The sequence below is a fragment of the Pleurodeles waltl genome, chromosome 3_1 (assembly GCF_031143425.1).
Source record: "Pleurodeles waltl isolate 20211129_DDA chromosome 3_1, aPleWal1.hap1.20221129, whole genome shotgun sequence".
Lineage (NCBI taxonomy): Eukaryota > Metazoa > Chordata > Amphibia > Caudata > Salamandridae > Pleurodeles > Pleurodeles waltl.
The window spans coordinates 1,123,338,816-1,123,362,309 of record NC_090440.1 but is presented as its reverse complement, the minus strand read 5'-3'; the positions used below and the strand labels follow the sequence as shown (position 1 = coordinate 1,123,362,309).

Sequence of the window (23,494 nt, the reverse complement as noted above, 5' to 3'; positions counted from 1 at the left end):
CTGCGATTAATGGGTAGCCAATGCAAAGCTGTAAGTTCTAGATGTGCTGATTGTTGTGATTTTGGAACACCTATCAGTAGCAGGCAGCTGCGTTCTTGTCCCTGTTGGGAGATGGGCAGTACAAGGTTTACCTCTGCATGTCTTATAACCTAGCATTAAAACCCTTTATTGTTATATAAATAATCACAAATGCACACCATTATCTATAAAATATATATGAACACATAAAAAATTGAAAAGAATTTTGCTGTACTGTTTGATAGTGATAAAGTCCATTTTTGTGCTGTTTGCTGGACATTTTGTGCTGGACGCACATTTTCCAGCATACATTCAAACATTTTTGACGAGTACTTGTACGACATTAAAACCATAGGTTGTGAACAATCGGAAAATGTTTGCCAGTTAGGAGGAAGTACATCACTTACACTCAGACAAAAGGGCAGCATTATTCCTTATGCTTAGCACCCATTCTGTCAACCTACATCTCTTTGCAAAGAAACTGCACAACTGCACCACCTCCTTTGCATTCTTTTGACAGAAGTTGCACATCTCGGCCACATCCCTTGCTTCAGGTGAGTTGAGAAAAGGTGCTTTCTCAGCATAGTACAGAAACTACCTAGTAATCAAAAGTGCTTTAGTGCTTTCACTCTGTGGTCAATGGAAGAGCAACAAAGGGTAGGGCTGAGAGCTCCTACCAGCAATGTTTCCAACAACATCATCTAGCAGTGGTTCTTCATTATTGTTGGTCTAATCATCAGCGAAAGATAAACTTCCGCACCTCAACTGTCTATCACAAAGTAAGGCAAGGTAAGACTATTTTGGTGTAAATTATTAATTATCTGAGTGTGTTTGAATGACCAATAAAGTTCCTTAATATGGTCTATAAATCCCTGCTTTACAGTATGTGGTGATTCCCATACAACCAAAAAATTAATATCAAGCAAGAGATTTTTAGTATGTTAGTATGTAATGTTCACGTAGGGAGACACTTATCTCTACACTTACCGTATCCCTCCAGAACTAAAGTCATGTTAATTATTTTATAAATACCCTGCTCCAGAACCGGGGCACTTAATTGAGTAATTTTGACCCTCACGGTGATGCCTTCTAATAAGCATTTTTTTCCTACAAAAGTTCTGTAGCTGTACATATCCTCACAACTCATTCCTTAATATTACTGCGGATACCACTATTTGAATATATGCTTTAGCTGCAGCCACAACAAGGTGTTTTCCAAATTTCAAACAGAATTTCTTTATTGTGTGATAGACACAATTCAGGCTCTATCATCCCTGTACAATTGTGGGTCTCCTGCTTATGGTGCAGATACCACATGCTTCCAAAGAATCAAACAAGCACAATCTCTCTTACCCTCTTATCCAGAGTGAATGTGGTGCTTCACTGTTTCCAAAAATCATATGCTTGTTTTTTTCATTATTAAAACATGTTTTGTGTGTATTCAGTATTTTTCTAAATGCTGGAGTAACTGCAGCTGGGAGCTCTTTATATGAGTGAGAGTTGCAACATCATCTACGATGAGGATAGGGATGCGTATTTCGTGGACACTTCCAAAATCTCCTCTACGTTCTTAAACAAATTGCCTAGATCAATAAAGAAGAGGTTAAAACACTGGATGTATGGTGCACCCCGTCAGATCTTCACCCACCCACTCCCAGGCACACTCAGACTCTCCCACTCTCACTTACTGACCCACACAGACACTACTCAGACACTCTCACACCCAGAGACACCCTCTCACAGCTACTCTAACACCCAGAGGCTCCCCCACCCAGTCTCACACCCACATAGACCCTCACACACCCAGAGACACCCTCTCATACTTATTCTCTCACTCAGAGAGACAGGCCCTGCGGACAACAACCGCCGTGCACAGTGCGGGTGGGATGATTATGGGGGTTGGGCGCAAGGCTGGCCGCAAGCCATGCGCAGTGGTGGTTAGATTAACGTGTAATAATTGAAATTCATTTACGTTAAAAAAACAGAAATTCACTAAAAAAAAAACCTGAGGTTAAAGGGATGTTATAGGTAGGAAATAGAATTAAAAGAAACCTTAGAAAATTACTTAAAAATCCAAAGGTTACAGGGACGTTATAGTTAGGCTCACATTTGACACAGACACAACCATAGAAGTTCAGCAGTTATAGTTACCTAAGCTAACTATAGCTTGCGCCCCTGTAATGCACTGCAAATGACCTCACATCTTACATCACTCATGACATGCTCAGTGACATCACTGATGACATCACAAGTGAAATCACTGATTACATCATCCCCAGAAACACACACACCCACTTATACCCCCATACAAACGCCCATACATCCACACACACACAACTACACACATACAGACTCATAAAACTACTGACACACACCCACACACTCACACAGCCACTGACACAACCACTCAATCGCCTCTACAGCACTAACAATTTCTGCCCCAGGGACCCCATCTCCCAGGGTCCAGCCTTGTCATTTAAAAAAAAAGATTTTTTAGGTGAGAGGCCCCCCTCATCAGGCCAATCTCAGCCTCCCTCCCTGGCAGATTTCGGCCCGGGGGACCCCACCGCTTGGGCCTAGCCATGTCACCTGGGTGTCCCCTCAGGGCATCCAGTCTGAATGGTTGGGGAAAGCCTCCTGTGGGAGCTGGCATTGCTGTCACAGAGAGATAGCTAAAGATGCTAAAGATGCAGCTTCCTCTCTGTGAGAGCAATAGTTTCCTCTGTTTCCCTGCCCTCATGCGTGCAGGCAGGGAAACAGAGGAAACCTCGACTCAAAGCAAGTGAGAGTTGTTTGACAGCTTTTACTTGCTGGGAGTGGAGTATTTGCTTCAACTTGGTGGGAGCTGTCAAAGCTCCCATCAAGCATAGCAAATAGCAATGTCCCGGGGATGGGCAACCCGGGACATATCAGGAGCACGCACTCAGTGTTGCAGTCCCCAGAGCCTTCTATGGCTCCTCGAAGGGGGCTGTGCGGCTCTCTTCCAATTTCAAACAACCCCATGAGAGGTGGGGCTCCCAGGGGCTGGGGGTCCATGATGGACCCTCTTCATTATATAAATTCAGCCCTGGGGAGGTGGTGGTCTGAGGGCTGTAGGGGGCTACATGCCCCACCTTAATTAACAGGAATAGTTCAGGGAGGTGTAGGTCCCTGGAGCTGTGGGGGGGGGGCACATGGTCCCCGGGGGAGGTGGTGGTTCCTGGTACATACAAAAATGCCCTAGGAGGGGGACCCTATGCCCCGCACCTTTATTTTTACATGCCGCCAGGACCTAGCCCACCCAGGGGCTTTAGTGAATCACACAATTTTTTTAAAAACAATTTGCTGCAAATTAGTAAATTTGTCACGAATCTGCCAAACAATGCCAAGGGTATAAGCGAGTCAAAAAATGCTTTTCCAATGGAAACATGGTCCTAACTATAACTAGCTACTGGAGGCCACCAGTAGGTTATTAGGTTATACATATACATATACTGAGGAAACAGAAAATACCTGCTGCACAGGGGAAGATTCTGCAGAGATCGTACCACTTTTTTACAGCCTGCCTAACAAATATTCAAAATGCGTTCCTTCTCACTATTCTATTCTCCCTGCTTGTGGGAGCAATGTTTTCATATGTTTGCCTTCATGCGTATTTGTGTGCAAGGAAACAGATGGAAACTCTACTTTTTACAAGTGAGAGCTGCTGGACAGCTGTCTCTTGCAGAAAGTGAAATGTTTGCTCTGACTTGGCAGGAGATGTCAAAGATCCCTCTAAGTCTGAGCAAACAGCTATGTCCCAGGGATGTGCATCCTGGGACATAGCAGACGCTGGCCCAGTGGGAGTTGGCAATCCCCAGGGCCATCTATGGCTCTTTAACGGGGCTACATAGCCCCCCCCTCCAACATAAAATAGCCTCAGGTAGGTGGTGGTCCCCAGGGCCAGGGATCCACAAGGGACCCCTTCATTATTTTAGTTCAGCCATGGGGAGGCGGTGGTCCATGGGGTGCGGGCGGGGTTCCACATGGCCCCTCCAGCATTATATTTAATTAAAGCCCGGGGCAGTGGTGGTCTCCAGGGCTGTTGGGGGGGGGGGCACACAGCCCCTGCGCTTTGTTTGATTTCCACCCCAGGAAGGTGGCTGTCTCCAGGGCTGAAGGGGGGTGTGGTCCCTGCATTGCATTTGATTAAAGTCACGGTGTGATGGTGGTCCCCAGGGCTGCGGGGGGCTGCTTGACCCCACACATTCATTCAATCAATCAGTTTTTATAAAGAGCAACTATTAACCTGTGAGGGTCTCAAGGTGGGTCAGGGCCTCATTCGAAGAGCCATGTCTTGAGGTTCTTCCTGAAGATGGTGTGTGGGCAGGTTGTTCCAGCTCTTAGCTGTGATGCAGGCATAATATCTATCTCCGGCTCTGGTTTTCGAGATGCGTGGGATCGTGGCTAGCGCCTGCTAGGCGGAGCGGAGGGGTCTGGCGGGGTTATGGAATGAGATGCGATGGTTCAGGTAGGCTTGTCGGATGTTGTGAAGGGCCTTATAAGTGTCGGTGAGTAGTTTGAAGTAGATTTGCTTCTCAATTAGGAGCCAGTGGAGGATCCTCAGGTTTTGGGAGATGTGTTCCTTGTGGGGGAGGTTCAGGACGAGTCTAGGGACAGCGTTTTGGATGAGTTGTAGTTTCCTCTTGTTCTTTGTGGTGGTGCCGGCGTAGAGTGAGCTGCCATAGTCAAGCTTGCTTGTGACTAGGGCGTGGGTGATTATCTTGCGGCAGTCGACCAAGATCCATTCGAAGATTTTGCACAGTTGGCGGATGGTGTGCCAGCAGGAAGAGGTGACTGCGTTTACCTGCCAGGTCACTGATAGGGAAGAGTGGAGGTTGATTCCTAGGTTGTGGGCGTGGTCAGTCCGAGTAAGCGGTGCGCTGAGTGATGTGGGCCACCAGGAGTTGTCCCAGGCTGAAGTGGAGTTTCTGAAGATAAGGAGCTCGGTCTTGTCTGAGCTGAGCTTGAGGCAGCTCTCCCTCATCCAGGCAGTGACGGCTTCCATTCCGGTGTGATAGTTCCTCTAAGCTTTGTCCGGTTCTTCAGTGAGCGATATGATGAGTTGTGTGTCATTGGCGTATGACACGATATTCATTTTATGCTCTCTGATGATGGCTGCAAGCGTGGCCATGTAGATGTTGAAGAGTGTTGGGCTCAGGGAGGATCCCTGAGGGACTCCGCAGCTGACTTTTGTTGGTTTGGATAAGAAGGGTGGAAGTATGACTCTCTGTGTTCTTCCAGTGAGGAAGGAGTCAATCCATTGCAAGACTTTTCTGCAGATTCCTATGTTGTGGAGTCTGGTACAGAAGGTGCTGTGGGAGACCGTGTCAAAGGCTGCTAAAAGATCGAGGAGTATGAGTGCTGCAGTGAGGCCGCTGTCGAGGAGTGTGCGGATGTCATCGGTGGCTGCAAGAAGAGCTGTCTCCGTACTGTGGTTGCTGCAGAAGCCAGACTGAGAAATATCCAGAGAGTTGTTGTCCTTGAGGAATTGTCACAGCTGTGAATTTATGGCTTATTCCAGGTCTTTGGCTGGGTGGGGTAGCAGCGAAATGGATTGGAAATTCTTGAGCTCTGATGGGTCGGCTGTGGGTTTCTTTGGGAGGGGGCAGACTTTGGCGTGTTTCTAATCTTCGGGGAAGGTGGCTGTTTTGATGGAGCAGTTCAGCGTCTTGCGGAGTTCAGGGGACGATGGATGCACTGGCTCTGTTGTAGATGTGGTGAGGACAGGGGTCTTTGGGAGCTCCAGAGTGAATGCTCTTCGTGATGATTTCAGTCTCTTCTGTGATGAGAGTGGACCAGCTGTGGATGATTTGGGTAGGTTCTGGGGGGGCTGGGTCGGTTGAAGGTTCTGATGCTGGGCAGGTTCTGTTGGAGAAAGCTGTCATAGATGTCCTTAATCTTGCGGTGGAAGAAAGTGGCCCATTAGTTGCAGAGGTCTGGCGATGGGGGATTTTGGTGGCTTCGGAGGGAGGACTGGTGAATTTGTTGATTACCGCAAAGAGTTGTCTCCTGTTGTGTGGGGAGGTGTTGATGCGTTAACGGTGTGCAGCTTTTTTGTGTTCTGGATGCATTGGTAATGGGTGGCAGTGGTTGCTCTGAAGGAGGCAAGGTCTTTGCTGGTTTTGCTGTTTCTATATTTCTTCTCTAGGTGCCTGCAGGTGCGTTTGGATTCTTGGAGTTCGTTGGAGAACCAGTTGGCCTTTTTTGGGATGCGCTTGACCGAAGTTGAATGGGGGGTGGCTAAGGAGTTAGTGCATTTGGTTATCCTGGAGTTGAGGTTGTGTGTTGCGCGGGGGTGATTAGGCAAGGGACAGGGTGAGTTGCTTTCGGTGATTTTGTTCCATTTCCTGTGGGGGGGCCCTGGGGACGCAGAGGAGATTGTTGAGTGCAGTGATGGCGAAGTGTAGGCAGTGATGGTCATGGAGATATTCTTGATGGTGATCCAGTTGCTTGAGGTAAAAATGGGATCTAGTGTTTGTCCTAAGGCATGCATAGGCACGGTGATCAGTTGTCTGAGGCCAAGGGTGGAGAGATTGGCGAGTAGGGAAGTGGTAGTTTGGTCGTTGAGGTCCTCGAGGTAGAAATTCAAGTCGCCCAGTAGAAGGTAGTTGGTAGACGCCAGGGCGTGGGGGGTGGCCGGTCAGATGGGAGGTGGGAAGGTGAGAAAAGTGCTTCGTGGGGGGACAGAGTGGGGAGGGCTGCAGGGGCAGCAGCAGCACGGGAACGAGAGGGGAACAGAAAGACAGAAAAATAAGAGAAGAGGCAGAGGTATAAGAGCAGGAGTACGGAGAGACAGAGATAGACATAAAATGCTTACTTGTGGAAGGCCACTAGGCCACCATGGATGAGGCGCCGGCAGAAGTCTGCAGGTGGAGGAGGGCCTCAAACTGAGAGTCAGGCAGGCTCTCAGTTCCATCCAGAGGCAGCAGCAGGAGGAGCTGGGGAAAGCAACAGACGCTGACCATGTGGGCTTCAAGTCTACCCATTGCTATAAATTTTTCTATGTCAATGTCCTTTAAAAATCCTTGCTTACTAATTGTCAGTCCTACCTCTTTGTCCCTCCTTTTCGTCTTTTGTTTCCTCCCACAGAGCACTGACCAAGTACTGTATCCTTATGCTTAGTTTTTTTATCTGTTTGTTTGGGGAACTATATTAGTATTTCTTTCATGCTTGTGTTACACTGTGGGTGTTTGAACAACTGTTGCTCTCCCGTTTTATTGCAGCTCCCCAACTGCCCCTCCTACTCTTAATTCTTGTTATCTCCTCACATCTGCTGCACCATTGTCCCCCACGTGCCTGGAGAGGTACTTATTTCTAATTATTTTAATATTTACTTTTATTTTTAATATATTATGTAAAACACAAACCACTGTGAGCCAGGAGAAAGAAGCACGCATCTCTGCTCAGACTCAGTTTCCTGGAGGCTGTCGCTACGGCTCCTGCCCTGAGTGGTTGTTTTGATATTGCTTCATCCTGCAAATCTGTGGTTGGGACCCAACAAATATTCACCATTACTACAACGGACAAATCATACGCTTGCCCATGGCAGTTGTCCCTCATCCTTTCTTAATGCTGGGTACCTCTTTTCTAGCAAATCAGTCAGAGTATCAGTGTCGAGTCTGTCCTGCTCTACTTCGGAAGCACTCTCTGTAGCTGTGCCTCACAATCAACATTTGCTGAGTAGCCACTGACTTTCCACGAGTGAGGTGTAACGTCTAGCCATAATCATTTGCCACACCTTTGGCTGTGATAGTGGCCATGTTGGAATGGGACAAAGACATCAGCTGTTTATGTCTACCATTTAAAAAATTACAAGACCAGCACATAGGCACAATATGAGACATGCCTGCTGCTCTTTCAGAAAAAGAGCCATTTCTAGGTCTCAACAGAACAACCCGGTACTGCCCCATGCCTCCACACTTACCTCTTCTCAATACCTCTCACTTTAATTTCCCATACCTCCCCACTTGTACATTTCCGTGCATTTCTTCTTACCCCTCTAACTCCACATATCTCTCATAGCTTCTTTGCAAAGCCCGTACCACACCTTACTCTCCCTCACCTTTTTACAATGCCTTGTCAGGGGTAGTAAGGACTATATAAATACAATGACAGCCCCTTTGCGACATAACCATTGGCAGAGAACACTAACTGCAATTATTTGACTGCCTCAAGCTATCTCTCGTCCCCACATCTCTCTTTACACCCATTTTTTATTTTCACATATCTCCTGTGTTTCAAAAATGTTGATGCTAATCCTGCTTAGCCCATTGTAAATAATGGTATGCCTTCTTTTAATACCTGCTCTGAGCAGGTGTTAAAAGTGCAGAAGAAAATGACGCAAAGAAATCTCTTAGGGGCAGATTTAAGAGCACCTAGTGCCTCCTTATCCCACATTAGCGTCATTTTTTTACATTAATGTGGCCCAACGAGGCCACTAAAGCCGTGTAATGCCCCCTCTGCATACATTATGTCTGGTGCAGGCATAAAGTAGCGCAAAGGGTTAAAAAATTAATTTGGTGCGGCAATTTGGCCTCATTGGGCCACATTAGTGTAAAAAAAAATATGCCAATGTTGAAAAAGGAAGTGCTTGCATCCCCATTCACTTTGTCAACATATCTTTAAAAGTTACACATTAGAAATTCATCATTCTAATACTTTACACTTGTTTTTAGTAAACAAGCATTGACAAAGCCAACATACCTGGCTTTTACAACCTGAAGCTTGTTAACAGGGTTAGTGCATTATTTTGTTTGCACCCGGTAGCACAGTAAAAGCAGAACTGTTGGCTTTTAATTCTCATTGCAAATTGTGTTTTTTTCGATTATATTGCTAGTGGCAGTGAACTTCCTAAATTCCTTGAAGGGAATCATAACTACATTGATACAGGATATGCAAAAATCCAACTGTGGTGTTTTGCTTCTGTAAAGCAAAAGCAATACTAAATAGCATACCATGGCATTTTGGCCCACCCATACATCATAGTAGGGCAGCTTACATGGCAATGCCTGCTGCTGGCAGATGTAATGGCCACAAGGAGGGCTGTTCTCAAAGTCAGAAGTCTTAGAGGACAATTATGGAAGGGCCTGATTTGCATATGGCTGGGTCCAAGCTGGGGTGGCGTGGTAGGAAAAAAATGATTGACTGAACCCAGATCTTTAGGACTGGGGTGAATGTCTGCATTTCTCAGCACTCCGTCCATCACCTGTTCTTTTAGCTTTTGTCGCCCTAAGTGGGAAGGGTATGCCTTGATGTGGGTCCCGTGCTCATTGCACCACAGGATTCAAGCTAGCCTGGCTGATGAGGAGTGATACTCTGAACTGGCCCCAGGATGCTTGATTCCGGTCAAGGGAGGACTTGGCCTGACAGTTTGGGCTGGACTGTTCCCATGTGAAACAGGGTCAAGACTGATTTGCATATGGCTGGATTCAAACTGGTGTGGCATGGTGGACCAAACAAATGACGGATTGAACCCAGATCTTTGTGACTGGGGTTGAATGTTTGCATTGTTCAGCATTCCTTCCATCATTTGTTCTTTTTGCTTGTAAGGTGCGCATATCACAAATGTTAAAACCAAATTCAAATCCCATTGATGCATAATGAATGGGGATGGAGGAAAAAGAAGTGCAAGACCTTTGGGGAACCTAAGTACAGTACTTAAACAAAGAAGGTTGATTAGGCAACCTCAAAAAAGCAGAAATAACAGACAAATAACCTTTAAGAGTGCCCATAGCAGAGCTAGCTGGGACAGGGAAATGATAAACAACAGGATCTCACAGAAAGGGGGTCAACAGACTTGTCTGTGTACCATGCCACAAATTTCTACCAACGACAAGCGTTTGCCATTTCACTGGAAGGACATCTGGATGCCAAGATTATGTTACAGACTTCGGGAGGAAGGCCAAAAGCTGTCAACTGTCGCCACTCAAACTGCACACAAGAAGCTGGAGAGTGCACAGGTTTGGGAGCAGAACCCTTCCCTGCTGCTGCAAAAGAAGATACTCCCAAAGGGGCAGTCTCATCAGAGGATTGATGGACATGCTCAGCAGCTCAGGATAGCAAACTCTCCATGCCCAGTCTGGAGCCACAAGGAGTACATGGGTCCGATCTTTCTTGATCTTTTTGAGAACTCTGGGCAGAAGAGGTATGGGTGGAAAGGCATACCGGAGGCCTGAGTTGCACTCAAGACGAAAGTCTCTCTGAGTGATTGCTGCCTTGGAAACTCCAATGCCCAAAACTGAAGTCATTGAGCATTCTCGGCTGAGGCAACCAGATCTAACAAAGGCACTCCCCACTGCTGAAAGAGACCTCGTGCCATCTTCAGATGGAAGAGCCTGCTAGATAGTGAAACACCAGGGATATACCCTGCTGTTCCAGCCATGTCCAGATGTGCAAAGCCTCTTGACAAAGGGTCCATTACCCCACCCCACCCTGCTTGTTGCAGTACCACATGGCAGTGGTGTTGTCTGTGAACACCTGCACCATCTTTCCCTTCATAGAGGGAAGAAAGGCTTTTAAGGCTACCAGGATCACACAGAGCTTCAACAGGTTGATGTGGAGTCCGGATACTGCTGAGGACCAGATGCCTCTGATCTTCACCTCTCACAGATGGCTGCCCCATCCCAGGAGTGACGTATCTGTCACTACTGTCAGATCTGGTGGGCAAGGGAGGGGATCTGCCTCTGACTCAATCGCGATTCGTCAGCCAACACTGCCGATCTTTCAAAATTCCCTCTGACATCTCGACCTTGTCAGAGAGATTTCTCTAATGCTGCATCCACTGGAACTTCAGGTCCCACTACAGAGCCCGTATAAGCCATCTGGCACATGTCACCAGGAGGATGCAGGAGGCCATGAGGTTCAACAGCCTTAGAGTCATTCTCACCGAAATCTAGGATAGAGGCTTAAACATCAGTATCATAGCCTGAATATCCTCGATTCGCCGCTCGAGAGCATAAGCCTAAAACTGCGTGGTGTCCAGAACAGCTCCGATTAAAGGGAGCGTCTAAGAGGGAGCTAGGTGTGACTTTGGCACTTTTATAATGTACCTCAGCCAATTCAGGAGGTCCTCTGTAGTCTGGAGGTAGGAGACGACAGCTAGGGGTAAGCCCGCCTTCAGCAGCCAGTCATTGCGATAAGGGAAGACTGACACCCCTGTTCTGTGCAGATGAGCTGCAACCACCACCATCACCTTGGGGAACACACTAGGGGCAGTGGTAAGGCCAAAGGTGAGCAAGGTGAACTGCAGTGCTTGTGGCCTAATGTATATGAAAAATTAACGTCTATGGGCAAGCAGTACGGGGATATCAAAATAAGTATCCTGCAAGTCCAACACTACAATCCAGTCTCACCTGTCCAGCGAAGATAGAACCTGAGCCACAGTGGGCATCTTGATCTTCTCCTTTTTGAGGAAGAGATTGAGGGACCAAAGGTCTTCGATACGGTGAAGGCCCTTGTCCTTTTTGAGTACCAGAAAGAAGTGGGAATAGCAACCGCAGCCTACTTCTGGCATGGGAACCCTCTCTATGTCTCCCTTGGCCATAAGAGGCATAACTTCCTCGCAGAGAAGAGACAAATGATCCGCTGTCATTCGATTTTAGGACGGTGCCATCGATGGAGGGATAGTCATGAAAGTGATGAAGCAGCCCCTTGGGACAATCTGTAAAACCCACCTGTCTGATGTGATGGATTGCCAGTGGAGCAGGTGATGGCGAATTCTGTTTCCAACTGGCCCTAGGTGGAAGAGAGTCAGACTAGGAAGGCTTAGAGGCTGCTGCAGAGGGCGAGCAGTAGACTATCCTGACCGTTGCCCACCTGATCCACTGGACAGTGGATGCCATGCCCTCAGTCACGCAGAGGCTTGGCAACATGCGGGGCACAGAGTGTGGCAAGGAGTTGACATGGTTGGAGGCTCCTTCTGTAGCCACAAAAGGGGGAAAAGGCAGACTTGGGGAATGTGGGGCACTGCAAAGCCCAAGTATGTGGCCATAGCTTGAGAATACTTGAAGCGCTGAGTCTGCCTTGTCTCAGAAGAGATGGGTGCCATCAAAGGACATCCCCAAAAAAGCCATGTGTCCTCAGCCAGGTGTGGTGCCTCAGGTCCACTGTTGATGAAACTGCTCTACCTACAGAGTTGGTCGTGTCCAGTTGGCAACTGATTGTGAACTTCACTGTTTCTCTCCCATCTGCAACAGCTGGCGAGAGTACAGCCGGGGGCTCCTCTGGAACCTGTGGCCACACTTGCGCAACCATGTCTCACAGCGTGTGGGGATAGCAGCCCAAAAGGCATTGGGTGTTCATGGACCACAATGCAAGGCTGGTGGATGAAAACATGTTCTTCCCAAGTGTGTCCAACCTTTTGGATTTCCTATCTGGGGAAGAGGAAGGGAACGCGCCCTGGGAGTCAGAAGCTTGGATAACCAAGCTCTCAGGGGTGGGATGTGCATCAGAAAACTTGGGCCTCCTGGAGTGGGGCAATGGCGGCGGGCAATTGTCCTGTTCATAGGACCCATTGTGATGGCTTTGGACCAGGTAATCAGTAGGACATCCATTAGGGCCTCATTAAATGCAAGCATTGGTTCTGAGGTGGAAGCTCCCTCTGTCAGGAGATTGGTCTTGATGGCCACCAAGGGCAACTCAAGTTCAGGACCTCAGTTGCCCTCCTCACCACCATAGAATAGGAAGCTCCCTCGTCTGTAGCACGGTAGGGGGAGAAAGCATTCAGGTATTTGGAGAAATATCCAGTCCGCTGCTTCACCCCCTAGTCGATGCATCAGTCCATAGATAGTTCTTCATGAAGCTGGTATTCCAAAGGGTCCTGTAACCCCTCCCATTTATCCCCGTAACCTAGCCCATAAAAAAGGGGTCCACGATCCGACTTAGGAGACCAAGCTCCCGCTAGCATTGGAATCAGCGTCGTACAATGCCCATCTGGCTCCATATCGGGGTTGTGAATTATAATGGGGATGGCCTAACCCGTGGATGTGGAAGCGGCCAGGAGTGTCAACATCGGGGAAGGGACTAGGTCCTTGGGTATCACTCAGCACCAAGGCCGAAGCCACCGGTGCAAAATCCAAAGGGGCCCCTTTCGACTCCGCTCAGTTTAAAGGTGCACCAGTGGTGCCAGACTGCACGAAAATGAGGTGCATGGCCTCATAAAACTCTTTGATTTGGATAGGGGTCACTTTGGCTCTCAGACATTCAGAGAGGCCTAGAACGTAGGCACTCCGTCATCTTGTCAGCCGACGGACGAGAAGAAGTCAAAGAATGCTTTGCCTTCTTAGATTTCTTCTTGTGCCTTGACTTACCCAATTGCCCCAACATCTTGGAGTGGGGCGATGACAATGGAGGACTCCACAGCTGATGCCAGAACCTTCCTGTCGACCGAGATCTCGACTTGTGCAAAGTTGAGCATCAGCCCGCTATCAGCTTTACAGACTGCTTCCTCAAAGCCTTTGGATGCATGGCTCGACACTTGGAGCATGACTTTGGGTCGTCGTCGTGCTCCAGGCAGCAGAGACTCACGAGGTGCAGGTCTGTCATAGACACCGCTCGATAACAAGATCCACAGGGCTTGAAGCCGGTCTTTCTGGATAACATCCTCGACACACCAGGAGTAAAACACTAACAAAAATCTTCAACAAAAAATACATTTGAAAAAACAGTCAAAAAATTAGTGAGGGGTAGCTCTCTTCGTATCAGTGTTTGCTGGTGCGGAAAGAAACCAACTAACATAGCGCGCTGGGGTGGTGCCTAACCGCAATTAAATATCTGCCGTGGACGACGCCGATGACGGACGCGTAGCCAATCAACACCACCTGACTGCGCACAGGGGTACTGCTCACAAAATTCCCAGGAACCAGTCTGACGCCTAGGGGAAATTCAAAGGTAAGGAATCTGCAACTAGAAGTCAAATACATATATTTAAAGCTGATATTAATCACTACTGCTATCTGAGTCTCAAGCTAGTTAAGACTGGTGTAATATGTCTGTTGTGTACATCTGCAAGGTCACCATAACAGGAGACTTGTGTATGAGACTGACAAATCTGTCTAGCTTTACAATCTGCAGCCCGTAATCATGAGATTTGGGGCACTTCTTATTTTATCCCCCAATCATTCCACAGATATACTCAGTAATAACATATGACTACACTATGGGTGTTACTGGTCCTAGCGCAGGAAGGAAAATTAGCCCTGTGACTGCTTGTATAGCTAGTGAAATACAGGAATAATCAGAGTACAGTTTGCCCCTTAAACCTCTGTGCCGCGGTGCCACTTCCGCTACAGTGCCATTGATAGCTGTGACCCACTTAGCTACTGCAAAGGAACCTCCTTTGCATTGGCAGAATGGGAAAATGAAAGAAATTGAAATGTAGAGGTGGTGACAGAGGCTAAAATGGCAGATCATCGGGTATTACATTTCCTTAAATTCCTCTATTACCTTCACTACGCCCTTTTCAATATAATTTAATAAACTTGTTGAAAGTGATAAAAAAAGCATAGCTTTTCTCCATTTTCATAAGATCTCCTTGGAGTCAGTGAAACACCAAGGACCACAACCTGGGAGTAGGTGTGGTTTGTTTGGCCAACCATTAACATATTGAAATAGTTTATTTTACCACTGCTTCCTCCAAACCCATATCTGGCATTTCAGCACATTTATTTGAGTGGCTGACCCTTTATTTTGAAAAAGTTCTCAAGGCCTCATTTACAAGATGTGTCAAGTTTCTTGTGCCTCCTGCACTTCCCCAAACGATGCCATTGGCGAGCTGTATTTACAATACAGAGCTCTATGGTACAAGTTTTCACAGATGCATTAGAATTTGTGACACATCTGTGGCGCTAAACTGATGCATTGCTGGATCTGGGTTATTAAACTGACGCAACTCCAGCAATGTGAGGAGAGTCCCATAGGTAAAAGCCATGCGTCCATTTTATGCTTGCTCTGAGCATGTGGTAGAATTCTGATGCAGTGAAGTCGTAAAATGACACAGTGAAAAGTTGTAAATTTCACTGTGTTTGTTCTTTCTGTCTTTTTCTGTGGGAACGCCTAACCTACATACATTATTCCTGGTGCAAGTAAAATGTGACGCAGGGCTTTGCAAACTGATGCATTGGGCCCAATGCGTCAGTTAGTAAATAGGGGCACTGCTAGCGCCACCGCTTAATAGATGAAAAGCGCAAGGGGCTTGTAAAGGAGGGCATCAGTGTGTTGAGTCCGATTTTTTCGTTAACTCTAAATCACACTCTTCTCTATGGTCCTACAGTATGGAATGAAATGGCCAGCCTGACTGTGAAAAGTGGTCGGTATCTCGATAAGGCCGAACCTTCAAATTGTTGAGCACTCTAAATTAGGTGCTCTCAGCGCTTTAGAAAACACCAAGATAATTGAAATGCCTAGGTATGATTTGATCTCACTGCGTAGATCCTGGGAAGTGTGTGGGGCGATTATAGCTCATGAAGATTTTTTTTAAATTCATGTTAGACTTTCATGTAAATGTTGGCGCTAGGAACTGCTGCACCAAGCAATATGTCAAAATGTCATCTCATTCGCTTTCCGCTTGGAGGAGGCGCACACAAAACACCATGGCAATTATTACATCCTCTGCAAATGCAAAGAGGGCTACACTAAAAGCACTTAGCCTCCGCACCTAACAAAGCCCTTGCCAGTATGTCTCAGAAACCATAGTCTGTGGCTGTGTAGGAAAATCTTCGCATCAGTGTGCGTTGAAGCACTTTGTAACAGGTGCTGACAATACAGCAGCCACATAAACGCCTCTCTCTTCGCACTGCCACAGCTATGCGGTCACACCTACAAGTGCTTAATTTGTAAAGATAATAATAATAAATACAAGAAATTGCGCAGAGGCTGAAGGTTTTTCTTATGCGCCGTCAGCCGGCCTGCTCAGCACATGCGATGCCTTATAACAAAGCTCTCTGGTTTAGATTCCACCTCGCTCCTCTTTCCATCACCACCCGCACTTCTATTCGATTTAATTCATTATAACCGGTTATTTTTCATTTCTGCTTTTTACCCCTTTGTCGCTGTTTTCTTTCACTTCCTCCACCTTTCACATGTTTCTGCCTTTCTCTCCTTCCATGATGGGCCAAAGTCTGATTATAAAAAATAAGTCCGGACCACAATGATGAGGGCCAGTGCTCTCCACTTGGAATCCCAAACTAAGCACTGTTTATGACACAAATATGGGGAGCTGTTGCTGCTTCGTCTGCAGTGGGAGACTGATGTTTGACGCTCTAAGAGTTCGTACTTTCCACCAGCAGCTATTTCTCTCAATCGACTTTTCCCTCCGGACAGGTCTAAGCTCCTGAAAACCACCCCCATTTTAAATTGTGGTTCAACAACTGGACTGCAAGTTTGGGTTTTTGGCAGCAAATTAAACCCATTTAATTGAACCTTAAGGAACGCTACTGATGAACTTGAACGTTTATATTTTCTGATATTTATTTCTAATTATTTACTTATGTAAATGCATCAATGTAGTTCACCTTATTTTTGGGAAGACTTTATTTAAATTTATTTTGCTGTCTTCTATTTATTGGTAATTTAAGATTCCTGCAAGATGCTAATGAACAGTAAAACAAGGAAGACACAAGGATGTATGGTAGGTATGATGAAACCTTTATGAGAAAAAAAACACGATGAAGGAGCCAATTTGAAGAAAAGTAGTAATGGCCATTTTTAGGTCACAGTAACAAAAATAAAAAACGATATTGAAAATAAATGTGTTCTTTCATCACTTAGGAAAAGATCATATGAAATAAAAATAAAGGAACTAATAGGTATCAGCAAAGGGTTGATGTAGGGCCATGGTTAGAGATAGATTTAGGTAAATTATAAGATTCAGTTAAGTTAGTGGAAGGATGGAGCTAAGGCTACAAATGATTAATGTGTGATTCTTATTGTTTGTAATTATGCATTGCATTGAATAATGTATTTACTGAAGCTTCATAATGTGAATCTGAGAAGTTATAAAGTTAATTAAAAACTGAGTGATGAAAAGTACAAGAATTAGGATTAGGGCTAAGTGTCGAGATACAGTAGGCATTAGTGCAAGTGGTTATATGTATTTTCTTCAAAAAAATAATTTATAATGGACATTTTATTATTGAAGCTAATGTCATGTTAACTAAAATGTTCATTTTAAGGCAACTTCATAGTTGGCTATTCTTAATACTAATTATCATAGATGTATTCTTCTTCCATTGCATAAACATCTCGCTAGTACGGCAGTTGTTACGCGTCCCTCGGAATTGGCGTACTAACATTTTCACACTCGAAATTAATCATAATGGCGGTATTAGTAATTTTGATATGCGAGATACAGTAGGATTCGACTGGTCCAGACAGTCCCCAGAGACATGGGGCATTATTTTTGGAATCTGGAATACTGTACCTAATTACCAGGGGCATAGCTTGCTCAGTAAGATTAGGGGGTGTGAGCGACAACATACATGCTGGCATATAATGTTAAAATACATTTTAGGAGAAGCAGTGCAGAAGGAAAGTTTAAGAGACCATGAAAAAGCATAGGGTTGCAGATTATTTGGGATTCTTAAAATACAATACTTTATAAAATAACCGACAATTTTAAGAACTTAAAAAAAGAGACGAGAAACAGAGTGTGTGTGTGTTTTTCTATGTGTATATATTTAAAAATCCGAAAGGCTCCGCAGACTGAAAACACCTGTATCCAACTATTTTCTAGAGAATACATTTATTAGTGGGGAGTACCACTTGAAACACTCTCTCGAAGCTAAACCCCTGCTAATTTCCAGAGTAACTGGCAGTTTTGGGCCTTCAGAAATAGATATTTCAACACATTTATGGTGAAATATCTGAGGAAGGAAGGGAATTACTCGGAATGCAGCATTCCCACTTTCTTTGCAATATCCAATTTAGCTAGAAACATCTTTTCCGGGTGAATCAGGAATTCTAATGAACCAATATTAGGTGGCTAAGACCAACTAAAGGCAAACTATTTTTTTAAAAGCTCAGTAGTAAACTTGTTATATCACACAGGTATGAAAGCAGTCAACAAGGATTGCAAGCAACAGCCTAGGGTTAGTAGTTACTATGCTCAATATTCCTAGATAACGCCCTGATCTGTACATACAGAATCCTGATGGCATATGAGTTCCACTCAAAGCATCTATGTGCCAAATCTATCACTGTGAATGTCAGTCTATTTGAATTTAATGTAGAACGCCACATCAGATCTGAGGGGCTTATTTATAAGTAGCCTGCACTGCAAGTGCGTCACTTTTCGTGACGCACCTGACGCGCAGGCTGCTGACCATGACCAATATCTACAAGGCCACACAAAGCCACTTTCCCGCAAAGCAGGCATCTGTGCACTATGGTGCAAGGCTGCCTGCTTTAGCGCATGGCAGCCATTTGTGCACCAGCGCAGGAGAACAGGACACTGTATCTTGTAGATTCGGCAAATTCCTGCTCTTTTCTTTTGAGGCACGGCAGCGCAGCAAGAAGGCTTGCAGCGCTGCCCAGCGCTGAAAGCTTGTACATGAGCCCCTGAGTTTTTAGATGGATTTGTGTCATTCTTCCTAGTGTTTGATTTTTGCAGGAGAAAATCAATAAAATACATTATTAAAAAAACTGAGTTTTTAGAACCGTTTCTTATATTTGGGTCAGTTTTACAATTCAATTTTTGTAAGTGAAATTCCTGAAAATGTCCTACTTACCAGTTTTAGAAGCAGCCAGAGCAGCAAAATCAGCAGCAAATTTCTTTAAAACATCAGCACATTCTTCATTTACGAAAAGTCCAATGAAATTCGAGGATATGTATAGTTCCAAAGGCAGGGGCAATGGGAATTTGGATTTCCACTGGCTGACCGTTGTTTGCAAAGCTTCACAAAGGGCATCAACTTTACTGTCCTCACACTGCCAAGAAAGCAAAACACTGTTAACCAAGAGTGTGCTCCCTATGTATACTTACATCATGCATCTTTAGCTCAGAAAATAATGCACCTTATACATTTTTAATTACCATAATAACAATGATGATAACAGAATAATACATGTATCATCCCAAACATTGTAAGGATATTGTTAGTTGCCAGGAAGTTCAATCGAAATGCACCAAATGGCCACCTTAGCGACAACAACTAGTGACATCTGGTTGCTGCAAAAGGTTCGGACCTAGGTGTGTCCCTGGTGGTGCCCGCCTCCACCATGGAGGGCTCTCTGGTTAGGTGTGCTTTCACATTCAGACTCCACTTCGGCCACCCGACTTACCACCCTTGGTCAGGCACTGTAGGGACTCAAGTTCGTCCCTAAGGGATGGCTCCCAAAATCAGTCTTACACTATTCAGTTCTTGGGTGTTTATGGCATGGGTTCATTCAGTTTGGCCCGAATGGGGGTCGGAATGGTGTGCAGGGTGGTTCGGTGACCGTGGTGTTCGTTGCACGGTTTGTTCTATTGTTGTCTCCCCTCCTTATTGGCACTCATTATCACACTGCGATCATCGGATATCTGCTTCGACAGACGTGGCCAGAGCTGCCACTGTCTAGATGTGTATGTAAATACCAACAATCAACTGCTTGACTTGGAATGTTAGAGGATTGAACAATGCATGTAAAGCCAGACATGATTTCATGTATCAACAGAGTCATAACATAGATATTCGTATGGTTCAGGAGTTAGATCTTACTAACGCCACACAGAAGCACCTGTGCACTGGGTGGATTGGTGAATGCCACACGGTGCTGTACTCCAATTTTGCGCATTGAGTTGCAATACTTATCAGTAAAGGGATACCCTGGCATACCCAAGTGCCGAACGACCCTCAGCGACATTGTGTACTCTTAGCTGGTACACTGTGGGATTGTCCGTCTTCTATTTATCTATGGTCCCAACTTTGATCTGATCTTTTTGCAGAGGTCTGGCAGCTGGCCGGCACACTACTATGGGGTGGGAATTTTAACGTGGTGCTAGACCAGATAGCTGACCATCACAGTGCCACTAGGGCACCACACCTGGGTGCCTCTTCACTGTTGCGATTGCCCCTGGCTGAAAACTGTCTAATAGATCTCTGGTGAGCCTCGCACAGCTCTGACAGGAAGGGCACCTGTATTACGACTACACACAATACGGGTCTTGCATAGACTTCAGGCTCGCTACTCAAGATGTCAAGATGTGGACATCCAGAGTCAACCATTCACCATGCACACTTTCTGATCATGCCCCGGTTCTGCTGCAATTACGTGTCCCTGCATCTGCATAGAGGACATTCACTGGGAGGTTTCTGAGTGGCGCCCTCAGAGACAACGTTTTTCGAGAAGAGGTAAGGAAGGCAATAGCTGATTATTTCTACAGCAATACAACTTCAGTACAATTCCCTTCTACCCTTTGAGAAGTGTTTAGATCAGCTATTAGCAGGGTATTGTAGGAAGTTGGCTCTGTATATACTATGTCAAAGTGAGAGATAGTGTGCACGGAGTCCAAGGGTTCCCCTGAGAGGTTGATAGTGGCAATAATATATAATACTAATTCTCTATTTGTGGTAGTGTGGTCGAGCAGTTAGGCTTAGGGTAGTGTTAAGCATTTGTTGTACATACACACTCAAATACTTAACTCCAGGCCAATAGGTTGTTGTATAGAAAAATATTCTTTTCTTAATTTATTTTAGAACCACAAGATTCAGAATTCAGGTAAGTACATACATTGTAAGGTATTTGGCATAGGTAAATGTATAACTTTAAAGTAAACTGTAATGTACACAGTTTTGTAAAAAATGGCAATAAGCTAGTATAAAAGTGGACACTGCAAAATTCAACAGTTCCTGGGGAGGTAAGTACAAGTTAGTTTAGCAGGTAAGTAAAGCACTTACAAGTTCAGTACCTGGGGCATAGGCAGCCCACCATTGGGGGTTCAAGTCAACCCCAAACACCCAGCACCAGCAACACAGGGCCGGTCAGGTGCAGAGGTCAAACAGAGGCCCAAATAACATATGCGCCTGTGGAGACTAGGAGTGCTCTGGGTCTAGTCTGCTAGCAGGTAAGAACCTGCGTCCTCGGGGAGCAGACCACGGGGTTTTTGTAGAGCACTAGGGGGGGGTCACAAACAGGCACACAAAATACACCCTCAGCGGCACAGGGGCAGCTGGGTGCAGAGTGCAAAGTAGGTGTCAGGTTTTGTATTGGTTTCAATGGAGGGACCCGGGGGTCACTCTGGCGATGCAGGCGAGGCACAGGGGACTTCTCGGGCCAGCCATGGACTGAGCAAAGATGAGGGCCGCCTGCTGGTCACTCCTGCACTGGTAGTTGGTTCCTCTCTGGCCTGGGTGCTGCGGGTGCAGTGCTTCTTCCAGGTTTCGGGTTCTTTGTTACCGGGCAGTCGCCGTCAGGGGGATCCTCTGGATTCTCTCTGCAGGCGTCGCCGTGGGGGTGCAGGGAGGTAATCTCAGGGTGTCCACGTCGTTGGAGTCCCCTGGGGGTCCTCGCTGCAGTGTTGGTTTCTCTGGACACGAGCCAAGGGGGTCGGGTGTAGAGTGTTGTGGACTCACGCTTCAGGAGTAAGGCTGGAATCCCTTTAAAGATGGGTTCTTCTTTGTTGTTTGGACAGAGCCGCTGTCCACGGGAGTTTCTTGGTCCTTTGAGTTGCAGGGCAGTTCTCTGAGTCGGCAGAGGTCACTGGTCCCGCTGGATGTGTCGCTGTTGCAGGTTCTTTGAGTGTGGAGACTGGCCGGTAGGGCTGGGGCCAAGTCAGTTGTCGTTCCTGTCTTCTCTGCGGGGCTTTCAGCTCAGCAGACCTTCATCTTGTTTAGGTCCTCAGGAAATCTTATTTCCTGGGTTCAGGGTTGCCCCTAAATACTAGATTTAGGGGTGTGTTTAGGGCTGGAGGGCAGTAGCCAGTGGCTACTCTCCCAGAGGCTACACCTTCCTTGTGCCTCCTCCCTTTGGGGAGAGGGGCACATCCCTAATCCTACTGGGCTAAATCCTCCAAAACAAGATGGAGAATTTTCCAAGGAGGGGGTCACTTCAGCTTTGGTCACCTTAGGGGTGGACCTGGTTGAGGGAGTGACTCCTGCTTGTTTTTCTCATTATCTCCCCGGACTTGCCGCCAAAAGTGGGGGCTGTGTCCAGGGGGGTGGGCATCTCCACTAGCTGGAGTGCCCTGGGGCATTGTAACAAGAAGCCTGAGCCTGCAGAGGGAGGTGTGAAGTACCTCCACCCAGTGCAGGCTTTGTTTCTGGCCTCAGAAAGCACAAAGGCTCTCACCCCAGGGGGGTCAGAAACTCGTCTATCAGTGGCAGGCTGGCACAGACCAGTCAGTTCTGCACTGAAGGATTGGGTAAAATACAGGGGGCATCTCTAAGATGACAGCGCAAACTTACAAAATGTAACTGTATTTTTGTAAGGCAAACGTACAAAATATAACGGTATTTTGTAAGGTTGCGCTGCTTTTGCGTCAGAAAATGATGCAAATGCGGTGCTAAAAAAGTATAAATATGGGCCTAAGTTCCTCCATTTAATGGGCCTCCTATGCCAACAACCCATAGCTTGACTGGGTATTAATGGTGTGATATTGCACTTTTAAGTTTTACATATTCTGATAATGAACAACTCCTAAATTTATTTTTCACTACTGTGAGACTTACCTGTCCCATAGAATAACACTGGGTTACATTATTACATTTAATACGTGCTAACTTTTGATTGGGACCCGGGAGGCAGTTCATGTTGGGAATCTATTAAATTGAAATGTAAAATCCTCCTTAATGATAAAGTTTGATTTTAAAATACCATTTAGAAAATGGCACTTATGGAAGTTGCCATTTTCCCCCCCTTAGCCATTTGGCGCCTAAAGCCTCCCCTGGGTCACATGACTGGGTGTTACTGTCAGACTTTGTGAATTCATCCCAGACAATTACACAATTGAGGGATGCTGGCAGGACGGGGGATGGATTTGGACACAGCCCCATTTCCCATTGAATAGGCTCTGCTCTGCCTACACACAAAGGTCTTGCCACCTCCAGTGCAGGGGAGTCAAAAACATTCCAAACACTTCAAAGAGAAACCTCTAGAAACTTCTTCCAACTTCAAAGGAGGCACCTGATATAAAAGTAGGGCTCTCAGACCCACTGTTCAGTTCACTTTCTGGATCTGCAGAAGACTCTTTGCTGCACCTGGGAGGACTGCTTTGCCTCCTAGAGTCTGCCTTGAAATCACAGAAGCCAGCCTTGAACCCGAAGCTGTGCATCTTCACCTGAACCCTGGATTACCAGACTGACTCCAAAGGCTAGTTTGATGGCCTCCTGTTTAGAGCTACAGAGACATAAAAGGCTCCCGCCCCCTTGAACCTGCACCTGGACCCAGCCTGAGTGAGCCCTGAACCCTCAAGTGGTGTTCCACCTGTCCTGGACCCTTGGTCATCATGCTGATGGTGACCAGTTAGCCAAAATCCAAAACGTGA

At 46.2% G+C, this 23,494-nt stretch overlaps 1 protein-coding gene across 1 annotated transcript in view; it reads right to left on the bottom strand.

Annotated features, from left to right (window-relative positions):
• UBASH3B (ubiquitin associated and SH3 domain containing B) overlaps positions 1 to 23,494 on the bottom strand; it is a 574,305-nt gene that overhangs the window by 270,480 nt on the left and 280,331 nt on the right. Inside the window, exon 4 of the mRNA XM_069224422.1 lies at positions 18,762 to 18,960. Within this exon, the coding sequence (XP_069080523.1) occupies positions 18,762 to 18,960 (199 nt within the window). The remainder of the gene's footprint in view (positions 1 to 18,761; positions 18,961 to 23,494) is intronic.